Source organism: Acomys minous, assembly GCF_964271855.1.
Source record: "Acomys minous genome assembly, chromosome: 4".
Classification (NCBI taxonomy): Eukaryota; Metazoa; Chordata; class Mammalia; order Rodentia; family Muridae; genus Acomys; species Acomys minous.
In genome coordinates, this window is record NC_140486.1 from 113,714,342 (window position 1) to 113,739,750 (window position 25,409).

General features: G+C 50.3%; 1 protein-coding gene across 6 annotated transcripts in view; it reads left to right on the forward strand.

The window, feature by feature from the left end:
- The window catches only part of AGAP1 (ArfGAP with GTPase domain, ankyrin repeat and PH domain 1), a 431,164-nt gene that overhangs the window by 152,711 nt on the left and 253,044 nt on the right, over positions 1 to 25,409 (forward strand). For all 6 annotated transcript variants that reach the window (XM_084779501.1, XM_084779502.1, XM_084779503.1 and 3 more), the window contains 3 exons: positions 16,673 to 16,758; positions 18,971 to 19,112; positions 22,117 to 22,251. In XM_084779501.1, the coding sequence (XP_084635627.1) occupies positions 16,673 to 16,758; positions 18,971 to 19,112; positions 22,117 to 22,251 (363 nt within the window). The remainder of the gene's footprint in view (positions 1 to 16,672; positions 16,759 to 18,970; positions 19,113 to 22,116; positions 22,252 to 25,409) is intronic.

Below are 25,409 nucleotides of genomic sequence, written 5' to 3' on the forward strand. Positions count from 1 at the left end.
AGGGTTCTCTCCCTCGTGCCTGAGTAGGTATGGTCACCACAGCCAGCTTGACTAGACTTGGGGTCTGTGGTGCTTCTGTCTCAGGGCTTCTGTGTGTGGGACACACTGTGTAACGGGTAGAACCAGCTGCCAGGGTTCGGCAGCTGACCCAACTGCAAGGCGAGCGCATGCCTTTTCCAGGTGGCTCTGTTCTGAATGTCTTCCAACACCCGCATTTCGGGCTGGGATTGCTAGAGGTTGCAGGCCAGCCTCTGGTTCTCTTGCTGTCCCTCTGGGGCTCAGAGGCCCATCGGTTTAGAGGTAGGTTGTACTGAAGTTGCTGATTCTAAAGGAAGAGGCAGGACCACACCTGCATTTGGTTATTACTGTGGCGTCTTGTCATTTTCCCATTGGACATTCAGTCTGTATGAACACACCTGTGTCCGACCCGATTATATGACCTTCTGTTTTGGTCCACACAGTGGTGTTTCTCTTTGAATGTTCCCACATCAGAAGTAAGAACTGTACCCTGTAAGGTGACCTCATTGGCAGCTGACAGCACCCCCACCTCCACGCGCACCCCCATCTGCAGAGTGGGAGTTTATCATTGCACTGGCAGACATGCAGCTGAGGACTCCTGGATCTGGGAGACAGAATTTAGGCGCTCTTTCACGCCCTCCCCCTGGCTACCTGTATGTCCTCTGGCTGTGAACCTTGAGCCCAGGGTGATTGGTTGATCTGTGTGCTGGAGGAGCTTCCGGCAGCACCATGCCCAGGTGTCCCCAGCAGGATACTTAGCTGCATCTATTGTGAGTGAAGAGGTCTCTGTGTGCCTTGGCCTGGGCAGGTGCGGTTCCTGCCCGGAATGCAGCAGGGAGCAGCTGTCGTCTTTGCGCTTCTCATGGTCTGAGAGCTGGTTTCTATTTCCTGTCCCCACGAACACACACACCAGCAGCAGGAGGAAAAGGAGTGTGTGATCACTGTGAGTGCTGCTTTGCAATACTGAGATTCCTCTGTGGGACCAGGGAGCTTACCACTGGGAGATGGTTGTCTTTTCCTTGTGAGTTAACATAGCCAGTTACCAATGCTAACTGAAATTGGGAAGCCACATGTGCAGGGCTGCGGGGTTGGTATCTGATTTACTGCCTTTATCCAGGAGTGAGGGGAGGCTTGGGTGACCAGTCCCCTGAGTTGTGCAGGAAGTTGTCAAGGATGGCTGTTGTTTTGTCTTCTCTTCAAGGGCTCATTAGCACACAGGTGGAAGGGAGGGTGCAGCTCCTGGGAGGACAGGCGTGTGGTTGGTGCCGAGCTGACACTTTGGCTTAAGAGTGAGCTGTGTGATGCTCCGGTTTCTTTGTGTTGCAGCAACCTTCTGATTTGTCTGTGGTGAAATTCCATTTTCCATTGGTAGAACAAAACCCCTAAGGTTAGAAAGCCCCCTTTGCATTAGAAAGAAACTGGGTTATTTTAGCCCACAGTTTGAGAGACTGGAGGTCCAAGACTGCGCAGTTCCACGCTTGGGTCTGGTAAGGGCGTCATAGCTGGAACATGTATGGCGGGGTACCACGTGATCAGACAGGAAGCTTGAGTGTGGGCTGGGGCCAGTTTTGCTCTTTACAACAACCCTTTCCGCTGCGAATGAACCTTGATCCTCCCAGACCTACATCAGTCCCTTCTGAGGGAGGACAGCATCTCCTTCCTGCATTCACCTGCCAAAGGATTCAACACTGTCTCTTGTTGGGAAACAGACTTCCTGTATACAAACCTTCAGAGACACACTCGAACCGTGTCCAAATCACAGAAATCCCCTTCTGCCTGCTGGAGCAATCAGCTGGGCCACTGCCATTTGCCATGCACATGGCTGTGTGTCTGCCAGTCACTGGATTCTCCCCACTCTTGGCTCTTGGTGGCACTCAGGTGTTCCTTTGCTTGTGTATACGCACACACGTACATACGTACATACATGTGTGTGTACATATCCTTTCCCATGATTCTCTTTTGCCCCTAGGAATTTGGGAGGGATAATGTGACAAGGAATTTAAAACAGAACTCCACTCTTTGAGAAGAGAGCTGCCTCTCGGCAGAAGCATTCCCAGTGCAGTCACCCCACAGGGTTTTCTTAAGATTCTTGTCAGCATCACCTCACAGGGTAGCTCAGTTCTCTTCTCTTGAGTGACACCTTTTTAGTTGACATTTTATTCTATAAGAGAAGAGAAGTTGACTTGAACACCTTAGAGATGTAGTCCAGAAAAACACTTAATGCATTATGCTTAATGCTACTTTTAATTAGTGACTTAGGGCAGACTGGCTTATCTCAGCGGGGAGTCTGTGATCTGTGGAAGGAGCTGAGCGAGCATGCTGTGTGTAATGGGCGGCCTTCTTCCCCGAGGAGTGCATGAGGAGAGTGTTATTTGTAAGTGTGTGTTTGTGGATATGTATGATTGACACCAGAGTCCCAGGGCTGTCATGACAAAATACCGTAGACCAAATAAGTGGCTGCAAGCGGAATTAAAGTCCCTTGGCGAGTTTGGTCCTTTTAGGAGGCAGGCAGGACTAGCTCTTGGTGGTAGTGGTAGTGGCACCATACTTACGTACTCAGGGCTTTGGAGGAGGATGTTGGGGGTCGGTGTGGTGCACTGTGTATTCAGATGCTGGTTTCTGTGCCCCTCGAGATCTGGTTGCAGTTGCACGTGTGGGCACTGCTGTGGTCATTGGTCAGTGTTGTGTAAACATCGCTTCCCCCAAATCTCTGATTGGTTAATAAAAAAGCCGAGCAACCTGTAATTGGGCAGAGAAGGCACGGAGGCTGGACATCTGGTCCCAGTCTTGGGGTCTCAGGTAGGGACCATGAGGTAGAAGGGGGGAGAGAAAGGACGTAGCCATGAGATGTGGCCATGAGGACTGCACTGATGGAGCAGGAGCAGCTCAGGCAGGGCCAATATGGCAGTTTACTCAGGGCATGTGGCTGGGAAGTAACCAGACAGACGAGTGTAGATGGGTTAGGGTAGATCAATATCTGCCTAGCTCTAGCTCCTTAAGGCTTGTTGAATAAGTCTCACGTCTCCATCTTGTTTGGGATCTAGGACAGGTTTTTGGAAAAGGCTCCCAAATTATAACAGTCTCACAGGAGGGCTCTGTTGCATCTGTTCCCCTGGATGTGGATGGGTTGGTTAGCACTGTTGGCATCTGAGTCCCACAGGACAGGACCAGCCTGGGTGTGACCTTCACACCTCCCTTCCAAGGCCCTATTAATAGCTGCTAATTAGAGTTGTGAACAGTATTTGGACTGTGTAATTTCAGTCTCCCCCTCATGTGTTAGGTGCTTAGCATTCACTGCGCACCCTGCCTCCCCTGATACCAAACCCATGTGTTTCCTGTAAGTTTTAACTCTCTATGGGGGGAAAAATAGAGAAACAGCTTATCAGCGGCGCGTGGGAGGTGTTGGAATCGTGTCTCGTTCCATGACTCTTACTGTTGAATCCTCCAGGCTGACAGGCCCTGGGCCCTGGACAGCCCACTCCGGTTCTTGTGTCTTTCCGTTTTCGGATTGTGGTCCCCAAGGGCTATGCAGATGGACGGGCACTGAGACAGCGGCCTCAGTGTGTCTGTAGGGATGGACTGAGTAGAAGGCCTTAAGGTTAAAGGCAGCACACCTAGGAGCAGCCATGGCCTGCCTTCCTGCAGTGAGAACGCTGATCGCCCTACCTCTAAGCTGATACTTCTTAACCGCAACCTGCTCATGGGTCAGGGCTAAAACTGGGGGTTGAAGTCCTGTCGTCAGCAGACCACCTCCTTTTACCCAAACCCAGAATAAACAAACCCTCAAACAGTGGAAGGAGGCTGAAGCTCACCTGCTGTAAGGCTCACGTGCTGCCTGAAGGAGGTAGGAAGGCAAGGCACCAGAGGCTCACTCCAAAACTGACTGTGTCACCTGCTACAGCTTTGGAAAAGGCTGTAAAGATGAGCTACATCCAGGTGTTGCGTGGGAGCAAGTGGACCTGCAGTCCACGTGGGCGTAACTCATAAGAGACTGACTTCTTTCTCCACTGGCTTTTTCATTGCTCATTGGCTTTTAACCTGTTCAAATTTGGAAGCAAGAAGGTTGAAGGCTGCAGTTGGCAGGGATCTGTCTAGGTTGCCTGGCCAGGAGTTTGGTAATGGAGAGACACCTCCAGGAGGCCTGGCTCCACTTCTCTGCCTCAGCCCTGTTTCTGTGCTCTCTTGACTCTCCCAGAAACCGTTACACACAGTGGCCTCAGCCACGCACAGCGAGGGTGCACAGACCACAGCCTGAGATCCCCACAGCAGCTTTCTTCCTTTTCCTTCAGAATCGGAAAAGAAGCATCAGCAGTCTGGTCCCAAGTAACCCAAGAAAAGCCAGAGTACAGGTCTAGAATTCAAGGCAGATCTTTTCACTGGTCCCCAGGGAATGGCAGTGTCTTTCCCACTGACACAGTTGAGGGAGGGGGAGGAGCCTACACAGTCGGCCTGTTAGGAAAAGGTATAGATGTGTGATGCTGAGTCATAGCCACCAGGGGAGGATTCAGATAGTATAGTTCCTTAGGTATCAGTGGGTGGGGCAGGTGTAGGACTCATACCCAACCTGCAAAGGCGCAAGTCTTGTTCAGATCCCATGGTCTGTGTGTATGACTTGTGCATACTCTTTGTGTACTCTTAAGTGTTCCGGATGACTTAGGATACAAGGTAAATGCTGCATAGGTTGCAGTTTTATGTGGTTTTAGTAAAGATGGCATGAGAAAACGTCTGTCCATGCTTAGTAGGTATGGCTTATTCTGGGGTATTTTTGCTCTGTTGTTGGCTGTATGTGTGTAGTTGTGCAACAGATCTGACCTGAGAGAGACTGAGTTAACTGGGTCAAAAGGTCTCTGTTGTGAGGGATGCCCTGGGGGAGCCCCAAATGATCCTACCCCCACTCCTCACAAGAATCAGTGACAAATTGCACCAAGCATGCGTCCACCACAGCTCACCTGAAGAACCAGGGGTTACTGGCAGGAGTGTGGCGATCCCACAGCAGCGACCTGGAAAGTCTTTACCCAGAATGGACGATGGCTTCCCCCAGCCATGAAGCTGGAGCCCCCTTGGCACTGACCTTTCTGAACCTCCTGAGACACCGAGGCCATGTGCAGTTAGAGTCAATTGTAAGTAAGTGACTGGGAGGTGTGGCTGGACTCTAGGTGAGGGTCCAGTGACCCTCCCAGTCCCCTCTCCTTGTGAGAGAACATCACAGGCCCACCAGTGTGACAGTTGACTCTTAGAGAAAGGCACAGCTGGTCTGATAAAGATGGCAGTTGTTTTTCCTCAGAGGATAGCATAATGCAGCAGCCTCATAACACACCAGGAGACCAGACTCAGCCTGAGTCACCAAAAATATCTGACAGTGCTCCTTGTTATGCCCGGCTAACCAGAGTGTGCAGACAGCAGCTCTCCACTCTGCATCTGAGAGGAGCTCAGAGAGTGCGCGTGTGTTGTTGGTTTACTTTTGATGGACTGGTTTTAGGTTTGGAAACTTGACGAGTCTATGGGAAGGAGTCTAGTCTACGTATTGGGAGAAAGACAAACTGAGATAGAGGTGTGTGTGTGTGTGTGTGTGTGTGTGTGTGTGTGTGTGTTTCTAAGATTGGAGTGGGGTTGCCGACAGGAAGGGAACAAAGTGCACTCTATAACCTGGCAGCATTCAAGAGTGCAGTTCAGGGCTGCCATGCGGTCTCTTTCATCTGCTCCTGCTATGCCCTGAATAGACTTGCTAATAGCAGCCCTGGCTGCCTGGAGCTGAATAGTGAGGGTTCCCAGGTCTTCTAGGCCATTTAGCAGTCTTAACAACATCCAGCATGTGATGAAGACTCAGAGTGGCTTGTGTAGAATAGTCAAAAGAATCTCATCCTTCGTATGCAGTCTCCGCAGAGCCACTGGTGGCCTCTTCCTGTGTGGGCCTATCGTATGTGGGGCTGTCACATGTGAGTGCCATGAGAGGCTCTGTTGCTCCTTCTGGATCCTCAGCCCTGGCAGCCACAGCTCCCACTGATGTTTTCAGAGGCATGACTGCAGCCACTAGTGCTGTCCTTTGCTTCAGCACCCACTCACTGTTCTAGACTAGTTGTTTATGTGACATCATCAGACATCCTCAGAGCACCCAGGCACCACCCTGAGTGGAGGTGAGACCAATAAAGGCCTGTACCTGACACCCAGGAACCTAGACCAGAGGACAAGGGACGAAGTGGTTGGTACTCTCTCCTGGGTCTGGAAGGTGTGGGTGGGATCATGGGTGCCACGTGCAGCAGAGACCAGGGCGACGGGTTTCCTGTGTGGGTAAATTGCTTTCTCTGGTCCGCTGATGCCACGTGCTGCAGTGGGTTGGTTCCTGGTTGTCACTTACATTCAGCCAGCAGTTGCCTGAGAGCCACTGTCCCATGCCTCAGTCTTAATATTTCCCCAAAGTGCCTGCCTGGACTGATCTAACAGATGTATCTGGCTAGCATCAGGCAAGTGTGTTCTCAGAAGCACGTGGATCTGAAATATTTTGTTAATGGATGTTTGCTTAGTCTCCTAGAAACAAACGCTGTGGTAAACACCCAGCCTGATTCTCAGAGTTGCTGCAACACATTTAAGCTGTCAGCTCCTAGAACCTTTTCCAAATCCAGTAAACTTTTATTTTTAAGTTCAGTCGGCCACTATTGCTGCACAGATGTTAGGCTTCTTTCTCAGACTCCTCTTGGATCCTGTTTGACGTATGAGAGAAACAAAAATACGTAGAAACAAAAATACATATAGCCCTAATAAAACTGGAGTGGTTTTGAAATCTATCCGTTTATGTTTTCTAATGTGACTTTTACCCTGTTGCTTATAAACAAGGGATTTTAGCAAAGGCAACTGTGTAGGGGTATCTATCTCTGAGCCTTGAGATGATGGCCCCATTGGTTGGTTGGTTCCGTGGGTCAGGTCAGTTGCTTTTCTAGGTGATTTGAGGGGGCTAACGTGGTACCTAACAGGAACGTCACCTCCCTTACCTTCAACATTGAGTGTCCTCCTGTGTGTGCCAGTCTGCAGTTCTACCTGCATGATGCATAGAGCCTGCATACAATACCGAGTAAGACAGGTGAAGGTCACGGAGCTTTTTTTGCTAGACTTTGAAAGATGCAACAGAAGAGAAGCATGGACTGTGAACAAGGAAAAAAGGTCGACAAAGCCAGGAAGGGGGGGGAGGTTGTCGTGAGTCTGGCAGAACAAAATGTGTTTTTCAGTTGGTTGGCAGGAACTCAGTGGCTCGTCCATGTTTTTATCATTACTTCAGCAAGAGGCTGAAGACTCACTGAAACCCAACCAGGGCCTGAGGTTGGTGTGCGCATCCAGGAAGAAGTTGTTTCCGGGATAATTACACGGAAGTGATTTACACCTGGCCAGGTGCACGTCTTCCAGCCTTCGTGCTAGGGTCGAGCAGCCTGGCATGTGCTGGGGAGGATCAGCAACTCATGGTCACCAGAAGTGCACTTGGGCCCCACAGTTCAGAATCAGCCAGCCTGGCTTTCTACACAGCTGTTGCTGTCCCAGGAACCTCCAGGGTTGAGCATGTTATTTTTTTTTAATTTATTATTATTTTTTGGAACAGGGTTTGGTTGGTACGTTGTAGCCTGGTCTTGAACTCACTATGTAGCTGAGGGGGATGTGAGTTTCTGATCCTCCTGCCTCTACTTCTCCAATGCTGATACTGCAGGTGTGCATCACCATGCCCAGTTTATGCCTGGTACTGCAGGTGTGCACCACCTTGGCCAGTTTATGCCTGGTACTGCAGGTGTGCACCACCTTGGCCAGTTTATGCCTGGTACTGCAGATGTGCACCACCTTGGCCAGTTTATGCCTGGTACTGCAGGTGTGCACCACCTTAGCCAGTTTATGCCTGGTACTGCAGGTGTGCACCACCTTAGCCAGTTTATGCCTGGTACTACAGGTGTGCACCACCTTGGCCAGTTTATGCCTGGTACTGCAGGTGTGCATCACCATGCCCAGTTTATGCCTGGTACTGCAGGTGTGCACCACCTTGGCCAGTTTATGCCTGGTACTGCAGGTGTGCACCACCTTGGCCAGTTTATGCCTGGTACTGCAGGTATGCACCACCTTGGCCAGTTTATGCCTGGTACTGCAGGTGTGCATCACCATGCCCAGTTTATGCCTGGTACTGCAGGTGTGCACCACCTTGGCCAGTTTATGTCTGGTGCAAATAGAACCAGAACCAGGCCTTCATGAATGCCGGACAAGCATTCTGCCAGCCGAGCTGTATCTCCAGTCCAACAACACATCCGTTCTTAGCAGGAAAAGCATAGCTTCACGTTTATAACGACAAGTTATTTTCCCAGAGACGTCTTAGCTCCTTAGGTGTTTCTTACACTGAAGGTCCATCGCCTTTACCTGCTGGCCTTTAATTTCGGATTCTGTTCTTCCCAGACCCCATGTCTAGAACTTGTGTCTGCTGTGTCATGTGTCCTTGACTCTGCCCTCTAGTGGGCAGCCTGCTTCCACATGTTTAGGCGCCTTGTAGTAACAGCTTGCTGGGATCTGGCTGCTGCGCAAGGCTAGGCTCACTGCATCACTCTGCACCCAGGTTGGGGCAAGGGAGAGGGGACCTATCAGATAGGGGAGGAAGGATAGGGGGAGACAGGCTTCTTGACCTACATCCCTGGAGCGTGGACCCTGATTCACTTAGATTCATGGGGCACCTCCTTCTCCCATCTCCTGCATGTCCTGGCCTTAACACTCAAGTAGGTAGCTCTCCCCAGACGGTGCCAAGGACTTGGCTGATGCTCCTGTGGCCATGGTGCTTGTACCTGGCACAGAGAAAAGGCTGAATGTTTTTCTCTTTTGCTTTTCAGGTCTTAGTTTTTATCTTTCCAGCAAAATATTGAAGTACTCTCTTTGCTCACATCACATGCTTTCCTTTGAACCAATTGGTATGTCGAGGCATAAGGAAATGTTCTGGCCTCGAGTCTCTTGGCGCACAGTAGTGAGGTCTGCCTGGCTGTTGGCTCCTGAACGGTTGGTGGTGGAGGTAGATCCAAGCCCTGAGTTGTGTGGACAGAGTGGCAAGTGTTCTTTGAAACCTTAAGCACAGTGCATCTCCCTGTCACTCAGCACGCATGGTGCAAACCAGGGTCGGACAGCACTGTGTACATATGGCCACCTGCCTCACACAGGTGTCCCCTTGACTTCTGTGGCTCTACGGAGCCTAGGGTGCTCTGCTTTTTCCTGGAAATACTTCTCTTCCTGGTCCACACAAGGACTTATGTGCTTGTCATAATTACCATGGGCACAGACCACCATACCCAAGGAGGGCTGAGCCCAACAACACTCGGTGTGTCTAATCTCAGCATTGACAGCAGGCAGCTTCCTGTGACCATACTGAGTGTGCAGCGAGTGTGCAACATTGATTTATCTGTGATTGATCCAGATCAGATAAGGAAACCAGATATAGCTAGTGGTCTGTCCATTGCAGTTTCCAGTGTGCACTGCTGTGATCTTAGGTGAGATCTAGGCAGAGACCCTTGGCATAACTGCTGCTGGACCTGGAGCTGGCCTGTCTCTGTGATGGTGAGGTCAGCACACGTGGCCGGCAGTTCCTACCCTCTTGAGCACCGCTGCTTATTGATAATGGTGTTAACTTTTTTAAAGTACATGTTTAAGAAACAGAAGGAGATGAAATAATGAAACACGGCAGTTGTTCTGCGAGGGCCAAATGAATGAGCCAGCTGTGTCGAAAGGACAATGTGTGTAGCCACTGAGGAGGGGGCTTGATGACAGAACTAGGCCACACAGCGCCTGCCCTTTGCACACCAGATAGGTCAGTGTGGCTTAGGTTGCTTCAAGTCAAGTTGGGTGCCTGAATGGAACAGGGCTCCTGAAGAATTGTCAAACCAACTTCTAGTTGTCCCCGTCAACATGGTATGTGCTTTGGAGATGGGGGTTGGGATTGGACAGGATTTCCCAGACCACCTCTGGGCTTTGGAACTGACTCGGACTGTGGAAGAGGTGGTCCTGCTGGACCCCAAAACCCCAGAGCTCTCCCGTCCCATCAGGATTGTGGCCGTCTCCAGCACATGCCTGCTCCTCCCCTCCACCAGCATCTGTGGTGCATAGACCTTATTCCAAGATGTTCCAGACATAGGTTTGGTCCTGGAGAAAATGAGGTCGTCAGGCCCAGGAGAGGGCACACGGGCATCTTGCTTTGCCAGCTCTGGATGGGAGGCCGCTGTGGTGATGTGTACTCCCCAGCGTGAAGTACTGGTCCTCTCTTGCTGAGTTCCTTAGGGGGAGCAGAAGCCTGGATGCAAAAACCTGCTGCTACATTTCTTCTAGTAAGCAAAGTACATAGGATTGCAGCACAGATAATGTCCCAGAGATCTGGGACAGAGCAGAGTGACCTTCATGAAGTATGTGCATCTACAAAAGGAGTATTCAAAGTGCAGGCTGGCACATAGCTCAGTGGCAGATGGAGTTGGCTAGCTGAGGCCCTGGGTTCAGTCCCTAACATGGGAGAGAAGGACCCAGGAGAACTTTCTAGCAGGAGTCACCTGGACCTGAATGATGCTGCCTATGAGCTATGAAGTTGTTTTTTTGTTTTTGCTTTTTGTTTTTGTTTTTTTACAAAGAAACAAAAGTAAACATTGGCAGAGCTTAAAACACATACTTTCTGGCCTTTTATGGAAATAGCTTCTTACCTTCTATGGCACAGTCAGGCACGGCTCAATGGCCGGGTTGCTGGAGGCCACGTCATTACCATGTGGATATCACCAGATGCAATAACACAACCTGGGAGAGCAGCAATGTCACCACTGGATATGACTGGGGTTTCTGGCTCCAGCTTCTGCTGCCCCTGGCAAGTCCTGTCTCAACTCCCAAGCTGTTCTTTGCCAGATTTTAGACTTGGGCCCTGAGTGCTGTTGTTGGTCCTGTGTTCTTCCTGAACACCTGGCTGTTGACTGCCACCTTGGTGCATGGCATCCTTCTAAGGTTTGGGTTTTGTTTTCTCCTCCTCTGAGGCTGTTTCACCACCTCCTCCCCTCCTCCATTGTGCCCGTCCCCTGATGGGATCCTTGCCCAGCGTCTTGTCCTTATTGTTTCTACTTCTCCCACGTGAGCATCTCCGCCCCATCATTCTCTTGGTGGAGACTGGGGCTGCACTGGCTCTTTTGAGGCAGGGGAGGAGGTATAAGTATCAATTAGGGTTATCCGCACTGACTACGGCTCCACAGAGACAGTAGCGCCTGTTGCTCAGAAATGCCCTTTTGTGCACCTCTATCATTTGTCTCATCAGCTACAGGGGAGGATGGCAGTGGGGCCTTGGGGAGCCTCACTGTGGCCTGTGTCACCAGCCTGGACAGCCATATTGTCAGATTGATACAGGTGTCCTGCCCACCTCTCTATTTGCCTCCCCCAGGAAGATGGCTGTCTGTTTGTTAGGGACCAGGTCCTGCCTGCTCCTGTGCTGAGGGCCCTCTCCTGGCATCCATCATGTGCCCTGAGGTATGGAGTGTCAACTACCTTTTCCCCAGATCCAGATCAGGCACAGGCCTAGCTTCTGCAGGTGGGGAGGGAGCCTTTGTTGCGCTCACTCACAGGATCCAGGTGTGGGAGAGGGCTCTGTTTGCTTGGCGGGGGCCTCAGGTTATTCCCACAGCCTTGCCCTGTGCCCATCCTTCCTCCCCTCTTCCAGGAATGGAGGAGCCAGTCAGACCCTATGGTGTTCCGATGTGCCAGCCCAGTTTGAGACTGGGATGTCCCCTTCCTTTCCCATCTTCCTTTTCTTCTGACATGGGCTTGAGTTAAGTGATGCCACCTCTGGTCAACCTTCTCCCCCAGTGACCCACCCATAGAGACCCTGAGCAGGCACCATGGTTGGCTCTTCACCTATTCTTGGCACACTGCTATAGCCTTTTTTTTCCCCCCACAGTAAGCTTAAAAACCATGACAGAGGAAATCTGTTTTGGTTAAGTTTTATGAACTAGTGTGTTACCAATAACCTCTGTCCCCACTGTAAAAAGTACTATGTGGTCCAAAATTCCTTTTAAATATCACAATACTAAACTTTTCCAAAGCCCCAATCTCATAAAGTACTGGCTTAAGTATTTTTGTCATAGTTTTTTTTAAAGGCACATAAAATTTTAAAGGAGTCTGGCACATTTGTGATTAAATTTGCTTTATATTCCCTGAGGGAGAACCCAAAAGGCCTGCAGACCCCTTTGTTTAGATAATGAGACCACGACGATTGCAGGGTTTGCCCCGCTTTATCATGAAACGAGGGTGTGTGTGGGTGGGGGAAGGTTGAGCTTCTTAGAAGTAGCTCTTCTAAACAGAGGCAGGAGGGCACCTAGCACCACCCGTATCTGTTCTCCCCGGTAGGGCCTGGGCTCTGGGCCAGCTGGCACCTGCCGGAAGAGTCACTGGGTTAGGTGTACAAGTGAGAGCGTGCCTTCCCCGTGCAGTGGCCCCACAAAGGTAGCTCCAGCTCGGTGGAATTTTAGGCCTTCACTTTGTATGCATGCTCAGAGATGGGCAGCCACAAGAAAACCCGATGGCTTCAGCAGAGGTCAGTGGTCTCCAAGGCACAGCGATGGTTTAGAGCTGTAACACCCTGAGTGTGGAACAGGAGGAGGTTTATTCAGCTCCCTGCACCCTCCATATCCATCCAGAGTGAGGAGAGTGACCCATAGGGTCACGTGAGGGTCATGTGGGACTCTGCATTCACACGGAAGAGAGGAAGGTTGAGGAACCTGCAGCTTTCCTGAGATGGGGGTGGCGGGTGGCGGGGGACTCTTTCTGTCCCTTAGTCTCTGATGCTTGTGTCACAGGACAGTCGTGGGGAATAACTCAAGGTGGTGCTTGGCAGTGTCACTCACTGTGAGGATGTGTTTGTCGTTGTCCTCACTCTTGCTTTCTGGGAGAACTGGTGGATACGGTATTAGCTTTCAGTTCAATTACTGGGAATGATGAAACAGGAACGGCAGACATCTGTGGCAGTGCTTACTCCAGGCAGCTCCTTTTTTTGGAATAGGAAAATTCCACTTACTCTTATTTTTTACTCCTTAAAGCAGAACTGGACAGAGATGGGACCCTGGCCCAGCATGCGAGAGGAATAAATCGTGGCAGCTCCTCCCAGTGTGAGCTGAAACAGAAGGAACCCAGTTATCTGGCATGTGGTGTCCCAGATTTAGAGCTGGTTCCTACAGTGAGAGTCTCAGAATAGTCACCTTGAAATTGGCTGAGGTTGGATGGTGAGAAACACACCTAATCAGACCTTTAAAAGTATGCTTTAAAGCCAGAGCACACAGCTATGCTGTCACCAGTGTGCTGTTCCTCACTGATGAGTCTCTTGAGGTGCTGGCTGTATATACTGCTGAACAGACGCTGCCTTTTTACACCCCTGGCTTGGGGGAGACATCAAGATGCTGGGGAGTGGGGAGGTAGCCCAGTTGGAAAAGTGCTTGTCCTACATGCACAAGGCCCTGAGTTTTATCCCCAGAACACATGCTTTTGTTCTTGTTTATAAAGCTAGTTATAGTAATGCAGGCTTGTAATCTTTGTGCTAAGAGGAGACAGGTGATTCCCTGGGCCTGGCTCTAGGCCAACAGGAGTTGCTGTCTCAAAAAGCAAGGTGTAAGGCCCCAGAAGTTCTATACCCAAGGTTGACCTCTGGCAGATGTGCACCCATACACGTGTGTGTATACACACACACACACACACACACACACACACACACACACGTCAGGCTACACAAAGGCAGCAGGAAGCTGGCAAGTACATATTGGAGGTGAGCCAGAGACCTTGCAAGTTACACTTGAGGTTAAGTTAACTTCATGAGTTCTTAGAGGAGACGAGCATGCATAGTGCTGCTGGCCATGTTCAATTCTGGAAGTCGCGCTGGGCCTCAGCATTCAGTGTGCTGCAGGAAAGGCTGATAGCTGCAAGGGAGCCTGGAAGCTGGGGAAGAGCTGCTCTGAGCAGGGAAGGGACTCCATTTCTCAGCATGTGAAGATGTTACCCTAGTTGCAGAGTCCTGTCAGCACCTTAGAGTGGGACACAGGTGTAGCCATCTGGGTTGCGGGGGGGGGGGGTGGTTGGTGGAGGACAGGACGACTGTCTGGGCTCTGAGTTATAGGGTACCCCCTACAAAAACACCCCAGAACCTGTACACAGGTGAGGTGAGAAGTACAGGCCAGTGACACCCATCAGAGAGGTTAGGTGTAGATTGGTGACACCTTTTGGAAATAAACTACGTCAGTGCAGTTTAATATTAGGTGATCATAACCAGTAGAGAAGTTGTCAGTCGTTCTCCGGACAGCTTCATAGTAAGGCCATCGTGCTAGCAATGGATGGGTAGGTAAAGTAGACCTTGTAAGAGAATGATTTGGAATTTAAATATCAAATAGACACTTTATATTAAGTGCTTGCATATATGCTGGTAGCACGTAACACCGAAGTTGGAATAGCAGGGAAGATATTCGTGACTCCTGGGCAAAGATGGTGTTCAGATTCCATTAAAAAATCTACATTAAAAATGAGATAGAAAAATTTAAGTATAAAACATGACCTAATGGCCAAGATAAAATGGTAGGTTTGGATTTAAAAATAAAGGCTGGACATTCCTCCTTTGAAAACCCAAAACCTAAACTATCCCAGAATCCACAATACTTTTTGATTGTTAGAAAACATCAGATGTTCAAGTCAAGGGTACTCTGCTGGTGACTCCTCCTGTGAATTGGCTGTTGTGATCGCCGGAATAATAGCTTCTCTAGCATTTCAGGTGTGAGATCCTGACCTCAGAGTAGAGGTGCCACCCTCCTCTCAAGGTTGCTTCCCTCTTTGGGTTACTGTGGAGGACAGGTGTCCGTGTTACCTGGGTAGATTTCTGTGCTTTCTCAGCACCCAGGTGTGCCTGCTGCAGCAGAGCTACTCACAGTCTGCATTTTCATGTTCCTGGCTAGGCTTTATTATCATATGAAACGTTTGCATTCAGGGCAGTTTCCTATATTTGTTTCTCAACTTCGCTGAGATTCTGGAGCCTTCACACAAGCGTGTCACCCCCTGTGTTCTTGGAAACAGGAGGCACGTGCTATGTATCTCGGGATGCCAGTGATGTCAGTTGACAGAGGTCTTTGGGGTGGGAGGAGACACTTTCCTCAGTTTGGAAGTGGTGGCGATGTGTCTGAAAGCCCTCCGCTTGTGGCCGTGATACCCGGAAAGCTAGCCGCATCCTATAAAGCTGAGGAAGGCCTGTGTGGGTTCAGTGTGATTCAGCTCTCTAGAAGCTTCTCTTATGGCCAGGTCCAAGGGACTAGACAGGAGCTCTGTGTAGTCACCGCCTCCTGTGGCTTGTCTAGGTGGTAGCTGTCCTTATCCTGTCCCTGCTTACGCAGACCCCGCTCCCCAGTACATCTGCACCTGACCGTTTCCTGCGGTTCTCTGCTTTTCAGGGTGGGAGACCGCAGCACAAATGTTGCCTGTTGTGTAGCAGCATTAGAAGTTCATTGTGTTCTGTCGCTGAGTAAGCTGAGAGTGAGGACGGGAGCACACAGCTTGTACACAGGAGAAGGGAGGGCTGTTGAACGTGTGTGCGTCCATATGTATGCATGCTTGTGTAGAAGGGCGGCCAGTCCCCCTTGGCCTCAGTAGCTACCTGTTTAATGAAGGTCCTGGCTACTTTGAGTTGATGTGGAGAGTGTAATTACTGAGGTCTGTGGGTGACAAACTGGCCCAGACCTGAGATTGGGGCAGAAGAACCTCTGGAAGGTTCCTATAGACTTGCTTAGAGTTCTTGTTTGGGGTTCCTGTGAGGCATCTACACAAAGGACCCAAAATGAAGCCAGGGACTTAGACATACCCATACATAGTAAGGCAAAAGCCCTCCCTTGTGAGAATGGCTAGAGGGCACTTGAAGCCCCGTGTCTCAGGGCACCCTGTCATTGGAGATGGCACGTGTCCACTGTGCAGACCTCAAGTCCAGCCCTGGGTCTGTCTGGGGGCCACCTTTGGGCCTCCCCTCTGCCAGTCCTCCTTCCTTTTTTTGTTCTGACATCCCAGCAGGGCCCCAGGTGGTCTCTCGCTAACCCCGTGTGGTCTCTAACGCCTCCTTGTCAGCTGGCTGCACCGCTCTGTCTCGACTGTGCGGTTCCATCGGTAGCTTTGTCTAACGTGTGTAGTAGTCGGGCGTCCTTCCTTAACTGTGGCCTGTGACTCTGGACACACCATCGTCATGCTGTTGTATGTTTTCCTCCTAAGCACTGGGTTTCCCTTGAGGAGAGTGCAGGCTCCCCAGCGCTGCTAAGCAAGGAAAGCTTTTCTGGATTTTGAGAGCCCCGCCCTCTGTTCGCCAGTGGGTGAGAATCTGTCCATCTATGTATTAAGTTCTTAATGAAAAAGTCTACGCTCCTCAGCCAGGTTTCCTGGCATATTGCACATGAGGCCGTGTCTGCTAACCAGAAAGCACGGCTGGGCTCTTAAACCCATGTTTAAATCGGAGTTCAGCTCTGAAAATGCAGCTTTTGTGGGAGATACCTAAAATCGGCTAAGTTCTCCCAGCCAGTTACCTCACCTGGCCTAGAGTATACTTTTCCACAAGCGAAGCCCGTGTCTGTCTGCCCACCCCCAACCCTCCATCTTCTTCTGTAACGTTGTGTTTTGTGTGTGACAGGTGGAAGGTTCAAGAAGGAGATTGTTGTGGACGGACAAAGTTATCTGCTGCTGATTAGGGATGAAGGGGGCCCCCCGGAGGCACAGGTGAGTACTGCTGCATGCCCACACAAGCCAGACTCTTGATAGAAAGTCAAGTTTTACAATAAGGGAATTTAGAAGCCCAAGAAGTTGGGTGTTTGTGGCTGATTTCTTTCTTTCTTTCTTTTCTCTTTAAGTTCATATGTTTTTAAGAAGGAAGGAGAAGCAGGTGTGTTTGCTTTGAAACACCTGTCGGGATGGCTTCTAGAAATTTCTGTACTTCTAAAAATCGTTTCTTGGCTCTACCTCCTCCTTCCCCTTTGGTTTGATCCCAGAGTAACATCATTTTCAAAGTCTCCTGGGTGGAACTGGGAAGCCAACTCACTTCCTGTTTCTGACAGTTGACAGGAGTGGGTATCCGCCACACGCTTGCCAGCCTCCTTGGCCCACGTCAGTCCCCACTGAGCACTAGTCTGCAATGTATTGTGGTTCCCTTGAAAAATCTCTAGAAAGAAAGTAACTGTCACCGCTTTCACTGACACCACGATCTTCTCCTTAACTGACTTAGGAGCAGTCACACCCCATAGGGCAGAGGGAGGGCTGGGGAGAAGGAAAGGACTTTCCCCCTCTGCATAGAGCCGCAGGTGTTTCAGACCTCGTGCTGGTGTGTAAGGCAAGGCCTTCTGGTTTCTTCCTCGTAGAAGAGACCGTGTCTTTGTTTTTCTTCTTGCTGTGATAAAATACACCGGCAATATAACTTGTAGTATGTTGTATGTATGTAATATGTAGTAGAGAAGAGGGTTTATCTGGCCCAGAATTCCAGGGTGTACAGCCCATCATTTCAGGGAAGTCAGGGCAGCGGGAAACTTGAAACTGTGTACTTGCCATCCACAGCCTAGTGCAGAACACAGAGGGCTCATGCATCGCTCACTCCATTTTACACGGTCCAGGACCTGCCCCTAGAGAATGAGTCTTCCTACGGTGAGCATGTCCCCACGTCCCAGTCACCAAAAGGAAACAGTCCCCTGTAGACTGGCTCAGAGGTCTGTTTCCTAGGTGATCATAGATTTTTGTCAACAGTTGACACCAACCATCACAAGGTGAAGGCGCCACCTCCTGGCAGGGAGAAGAAAAAGGCACTCAGTCAGGTGGACCCCCGGATTCCTGTGCAGCCACCACAAGTCATTGCTGTGTGCATCTGGCAGTGTCTGATTGTCTGCCTCAAGAAAGCCTTGCCCCAAGATCCCATTTGACATGAGTGTGTGCCATTGAACCTGAGGTTTTAAAGTCTCTCATATAAATATTCCACCTTTAAATGAATACAGTCTGTTGTAGGTGGGCATCATTACACACACACACACACACACACACACACACACACTCTCTCTCTCTCTCTCTCTCTCTCTCTCTCTCTCTCTCTCTCTCTCTCTCTGAATTGGAAGAAGTCCCCCAAGTTAAGCTTCTTTTAGATAACACAGGGAGATGTGGGGCTCTCTCATTTGTTTACACACATAAAGAGAAGGGTGCTCAGTACCGAGCACAGACAGGTTCTAGGAGCTGTCATCAGCTTCTATGGGAGTGGGTTTCTGGGCACTGTGGGGAGACTCGCTCCCTCAGCTTCACCCTCCCAGGGGAGCTGTTGTAAATAAGATGATGTAAGAGGCCCAGGTATAGATTAACCTTACCACTCCCCTTTTAATTTTCCTAAAAATAAGTAGTCATTTCCCAGCAGGGAGCTGATGGGTTTGGTGGCAGCTCAGCCTCTGCTGCAGCAGGAACCCTCCAGGGAAGTGCCGCGTCAGTCTCCGGTGGGAGGTGTTGCGGGCAGCGGGATATTTTTGAGCAGACTGTGTGGGTGCAGAGGAGGGGTCCCCTCTCAACTCCCAGTCCACAAAGTCTTTTTTAAGGCTCTGAGGAGGTTATGTGGAACTGACCCCCATGACCTGTCCCCAGGTGAAGAGCCTTCAAGGCACCTATAGAGCCTTCTGTCCTTAGGGTGGGATCCAGCTGGTCATGCCAGAGAGTAGACACTTAAGATCACAGTGGCCACAGGGAGACAGCAGGCTGGGTCCTCAGAGAGAGCGGAGGCCCCAGTGGAAACGTGAGTGTGTGTGTGCCATTCCCACGTACACAGAGGCGACTTCTGAGATACAGCTACAGCACGTAACAGCAGAGGCCAGGCAGCAGCCAGACATGGCGCTGGAGCTCACCCAGGTCAGGCTCTGTACCCTCCTCCTGTGCCCCCCTCAGCTGCCCTTCTCCGTTCCTCTCTCTGCAGTTTGCCATGTGGGTGGACGCGGTCATCTTTGTCTTCAGCTTGGAGGATGAGATCAGTTTCCAGACTGTCTACCATTACTACAGCCGAATGGCCAACTATAGAAACACCAGTGAGATCCCACTAGTGCTGGTGGGGACCCAGGGTGAGTTGCCGGCCTGGCGCGGGTGGTTTTGAAGGGTCTATGGGCATGCTCTCAGTAAGGGGGACTTGGGGGCTGAGGCTGACTTTTCAGAGTGAGATCTTTCTTCACGTGGTGTTTCCTGCTTGATTCTATGAAGGGAGTCATTCATGCTCAAGCAGACATCTGCCCCACCACACACACATACCCCTGGTGCTTTAGGAAAGCCCATTTTCTCATGGTTTCCTACATTATAGTGCCTAAATTGTCATTCACATCAGGCGCCTTTTAACCAAGTTGCTTTTATTTAATTTTATTAAAACAAATGTCTGATTTATTTTGACTTCCAATAATACCCTTTAATGCTAGCTTCTGACTCACAGCTGAGCATTGATTCATCTTTTCTTTTTCCCGGGATCTCATGGTCTCTCCCTTTACAGCAGCTCCTTCACAGTATAGGGGCCCTGCAGTTCCCGTGCTTACTGTCTTCCGCGTCACTTAAAGCATGGCCCCTTAATAAGGTGATTGTCACACAGAGCAGACAGCACCCTCCTCTCCTGAACCAGCCACTGAAGCCCAGCCAAGATTTTAAGCAAATTTTTGTAGTATCCCTTCCTGATTTTTCTTAATTTTAGCTGCTTTTGCTATTTCTGTTGGACCTGGAAAGTCTGGTGTTTACCAGCTGAAGTGCAGTCAGGACTCATACTACGGGCAGGGTAATGAGGCACTGACTGCCTGTCCTCATTGTGTCACTTGTAAAATATTAGAGTTGTGTTTTCATGGAGAACACCACATCTCCCTGTTTTTTTGATGCATGCAGTGATCTCTTCTGAAGCTTACAGCATCAACAAAACTCAGCCACCCAATCTTAAATCAAATAGAAGACTTTGGTGTTCCTCTAGCTCCCTCTGCTGGTCACCTGAAGGCAGTGCTTTGGCTCTTACTGTAGAGCAGTTGACCCTTCTATCTTCATGGGGTCCAACAACAGGGAAATTAGAAAAATAGGTGGTGCACAGGTGGCAGGCACTAAGGGAGTTGAGAAAGACGGATGACACAGAAGGCTAGTGTGGGCTACAAAATTAGACTGTCTCAAACATACAAATGTCCTGGTGCGGTGGCCCATGCCTTTAGTAGCAGCAGTCAGGATCTCTAAGTTCAAGGCCAGCCTGGTCTTTGTAGCAAGTTCCAAGCCAGCTACGGATACACAGTGAGACCCTGTCTAAAGAGAAAGAGGAGGAGGGGTTAAAAAGTCCACTTTACTGAAGGTGTAAGCTTGGTACTCGGTACACAAGCTGTGCTAGACATTGCAGGTTCGCTGGCTGGTTATACAGGTCCTATTCAGGTATCGCACCATCTCCTGGAAGGGGCTGGAGTGTTGGTGCATTTATGTACCCCAAAAGTCCTGAAATTGCTCCCAGAATGGGTAGCCATGTGCAGCATGGGTGGCGTGGTTAAGGTACCTGCCCTGGAAAGTCCTCAAACTGCATTTTAAAGCCAATGCATCTCCCAAGCAGGTTTTCCCCACAGCTGTCCTTGGAGCAGGGCAGAGGAATTCTGAATGAATGCTTGGCCAGAGGCTGACCAGGCAATTCCCAGCAGCCAGCCTGGTGTCTAAGAGCTGTGTGGGCCTGCTTCTCAGACACGATGCTTTCCCATTGAGGACTCTTGGTGACTAATGGCTCATGGCTGGACTGGAAAGAGTAGATCTGATTGCTGCATTTTCTTGTGCACACCAGTCTTTGTTTCTGTTCGTGGAGAAACAATTACTCAGTAGACTAAAAGTCCAGGCTTTGGGCCCACACACATCCAGACTAGGGCTGCTGTAGTCAGGTGGCCTGACTTTCGGCTCTCTGTGCCCGGGGATGGGGGTGGGGTAAATTGAAGAATGGAAGGAAGTTATGTAGTCATATGTTAAGGGTCAGTGGACACAGGACTCGACCTTGATTGGTGTTTATTTTTGTCTCTTGTATCTGAGTGTAGGACCAGTTGTTCTGACGCCCTGTATGGACCTAGCTCTTGGGCTAAGGGACCCAGGGCACCTATAATCGGGAGCTAGGCTGTGTGTGTGGCTTCTCCATGATCTGCTGCCAGTACCCATGGGTTACATGCTCACTGGGCTCCTGAGACACCTGTGTCACTACTGGGGGATGTAGGCAGTAAGACTCATCAGGAGATACGAGAAGGCACTGGGGGTTTCCTTTCTACGGGCTAGGGCAGGTGGTTTGGGAGGTGAGAGGCGAACTGAAGGACGGACACCTGGCCTGCAGGAGGCTACTACGGAGAGACGGTGCTCAACCCAGTGCGCCTTCTAGGGCAGGCATGGGCGCTGAGCTATTCATGGGGGACACACGGGTGGGTAAGGGGTCCCTCCAGTGCTCCTCAGGCTGGCTCTCCACACAAAGACTTGCAAATTAGACTAATAAGGAGACGCAGGGTTAGGAAAACTGCCAAATTAAAGTGGGTACAGGATGGGGCCAGGTGGAACTGAGCTGAGCTGTGGGCCCAGAGGTACCTCTGTGATACACAGAGCTGCATTCATATGTGGGTAGAGTGTCTGTAGGATTTGGGGGGCCCCAGGCTGGATAAAAGGTGAGCTAGGTGGAGGCTTAGTGGCCTGTGGTTCCCAAATTAGACAAAGGCTTTGAGAAATTGTTTGTTTCTTAAGATTTTTTTTATCCTATTTTACTTAAGGACAAACTGTTTGCAACTTTACTAAGGACCTCTTTTTCTAACTTGTAAACTTAGCGGTATTTGCTTGTCATACAGACAGGTAGAAGTGGTTTTTGGTGGGCTGTACCTGAGGGGACCTCTGTTGGGGAGGGTATTGTTACACCAAAATATGAGCTCAACGGAACTATTTTCAGAATTCCATCTTCCGGAGGAATGTTGTCACCACTGGCTCTGATGGGGTTTGGGTTGCCAGCGAGTGGGGGCGGCGGAAGGGAGGAGAAGGACACAGACACTGCGTGGAGCACCTTCAGTCGTAGGAAGCAACTGCTAATGAACACACTGTCGTTGTCTGTTGCAGATGCCATAAGTTCCACCAACCCGAGGGTCATTGATGACGCCAGGGCCAGGAAGCTGTCCAGTGACCTGAAGCGGTGCACGTACTATGAGACGTGCGCCACCTATGGGCTCAACGTGGAACGGGTCTTCCAGGACGGTATGCCCAGCTCGGTGACTGCCACGGCTCGGTGACACAGGGACACACGTGGGTGTGGGGACAGAAGCCCACTACATAGTGTGTAGGCATCAGTGTTGGAACATGTGGCAGCGGCTCCCAGTTCCACTTTCAGGGCTGTGATCAGAATAGGAGGGGGATGGGAAGTCACCGTAGAGCATTCCTCAAGGGCGTCTGTGTGTCACACTGTGCTGCCTGCTCTGCATAGATGGACAGGTCCGAAAAGCTCCACCAACGCCACTATATGCAGATTCGTGGCTGTAATTACTCATCCTTTTTTTTTTTTTTTTAAGATTTATTTTATGCATGAGTGTTCTATCTGCATGTTCACCTGTAGGCCAGAAGAGGGCATCAGATCCCAATGTAGATAGTTGTGAGCCACCATGTAGTTGCTGGGAATTGAACTCAAGACCTCCGGAAGGGTAGACAGTGCTCTTAACCTCTGAGCCATCTCTCCAGCCTGCTTGCTCATTTGTAATCAGGTTCTGTCTTTAAGGCTAAAGACTTATGTGTTTGACATTTTGGCTCTGGGGAAATTAAACTGAAAGAGTAAACTTTGAACCTCAGAGAGTAAAATTAGAAGTCGGGGCTAAGAGCGTGGGCTAGCCTGAGGAGCGGTTACTGATTATCTACTGCCCAGCTCTAGGGACAGTGGAATTCAGGGAGAATTCACCCGCAGGAGCCCAGGGCTCTGCTAAGCGGAGGCATATTCATGTCACTGGTGGTGATGGCAGCTGTAGGCAGTGAGAGAAACCTATAGTTAAGCAGGACAGAAGGGAGGGGTGGCCTCTAGCCTCAGTAGCTGACGTTGGGGTCTCCCCAGGGCACTCCAGGGCATCTTCCTGTTTCCAGTGGCAGTTGGTTGGGGGAAATCACTGAAGCCCTTTGGCCTGAATCTACGACTTGTGGCAAACCACTTCTGTCCTCTTGCTTCTCTGTCGGGGATTGTGAGGGAGCAGAGAGGGACAGACCTGAGATCCTTACGGAAGTGGGGAGGTCAAAAGCCTTTCTGTTCACAGACCCTGAAGAAAACTTGGTACCAGCAGCATGCCCAGGGAATGGGCTGAGAGTGTAGGATGCCTGTGTAACATGATGAAGTCCTAAGTTCAGTCCCCAGCTCTACATAAGCTGCGCGTGGTGGCACGTGGTCATAGCCTCAGCACTTGAGGTAGACGGAGGGTCAGGAATTAAGCTGCATTGCAAGTTTGAGGCCAGTGTAGGCTGCGTGGGACCCAGGCCCAAACTGAGCTCTTTGGATTGTTTGACTGAGTGGGCTGGGCTATCCCACTGACTCTCCAGCTTTGAGGGCCCTGCTCTTTCTATTGTAATGAATTTGAGCACTGGGCCTCATTTCCATCCTTGTATTTTGCCCTGTCCTGTTGCAGCCAGGCTGTTCCAGAACCTTCCATCTCTTTCCTCCTCTGCCTCACGGGCGCGGTTACCTCTTTTCTGGCTCTTGGTCTTCATCTGTTCCTCCTAGTTCTGCTCTGCTTTTCACCCTTCCTGCTGCCAAACCCAAGGAAGCCCAGCACTGCCCTGAGAAGCAGCATGCCACCATCCTTTCTTCCCGGTCCCATACGTACGCCCTGGACCTCTGCCTGCGCTGCACACTGTCGGCCGCCTCCCTCCTGTCAGCCTCATGAGGGTTGGCTGCTCCCCGGGTAACTGGGGAACTGTAAAGACAAAGCAAGGAAACACTTGAAGTCTTCCCCAGGCATGGGCACAGGGCGAGGTCCTTATTCACCGCTGCATGGCCCAAACATCTGTGTGAGAGGATCAAGTTAACTGAGGGACCGAATAGCTCTCCACAGGGTCACAGGCAGGCCTAGCTGGCTGCCTGCTCATACGGATGGGCTTTTCTGATGCTGCTGTCTGCTTAGGGACTGCAGAGGACCCAGAGGAGTTCCAGCAGAGACACCATGCTGCTAAGCCTAAGACAGGTGCCCTCTAGCCCTCAGGGGAGTGGTCGTTCCTAATGTGGGCTACCAGAGTGTGCTTGAGTGGGTTCCTTCTCTTCCTCCAAGCCATCCTGATTTCTTACATGTATCCTGTTTAATGGTCATGAGTTTCCATAGGGACAGGAAGCAGTCCTACAGAAATGATCTTGCATGTAGATGGTGGGCAATATCAAGGTCACGGCACTAACTGGCAGACATCAGAGAAGTGTTTTGGTTCACTCCAGCAAATACTCATAGTGTGGTTCAGACAACCGATAGCTTTTCTTTAAAGGTCTTGATGCAGAAAGCACAAGTTCAAGGGCCGGGTGATGGCCTGCTGTCCTGTTTGCAGTGTCCTCACTAAGCCAGGGAGGGGTAAGGGTTGAAGGTGGGAATTTGGACAGTGCAGATGCTCAGTTCCAGCGCAGTAGGAGGCTCGAGGTCACACCTGGCTGCCATCTGCGAGATGGAGGCGTGCCGTTGTTCTCTCGGGACGGGATGGTGCATATCCCAAATGCTGGGACTGGGAAGAACTGCAGCAAAGCTGGTGTGGACCCGCTCCCCGTCCTCTCCCTGAAGGCACATGGTGGGTTTGGGGGGTCTGTTTTCACAGGCTGCAGACTTCAGTTCATTTCGCTTCTTATTTTAGAACAAACACAGCAAGTGCTTGGATTTTAAAGTCTCAAAAGGAAATAGCATCTATGGTACCAGAACATCCAAACACAGGGCAGTTTTCTGTTTTGTTTGCCCATATGAAGTACTTTCATTTATATGAAGAGAGAGGTTTTAAAAACAAGATTGGGGTTACCCTACATATATATAGTATTTGTGTGGTAGATTATTTTATTTTACTTAAACCATAAGCTCCTTTCATTAGGATATAAATAGTTTCCAAGTTTCCGGAGGAAAAGACGAAACAACCCAAACTTGTGGTCTTTATATGTAAAGAGACTGAAGAATGCAAGCCTGTGAGCTTTGCACCGAGGGGCTGAGGCAGGGGAGTCATATGTTGGGAGCCAACTTGGGCTATATGGCCAGATCCTGTCAAAGAGAAATTTTGAGAGCTAGGGATGTGACTCAGTGGTAGAGTACTTGGGCAGCAAGTGTGAGGCTTTGGTCCTCAGTTTGGTCCCCAGTACCACAGGAGAAATAGATACGGAAGTGCAATTGAGGCTCAGGGTGGAAAACAAAAGCAAAAAAAAT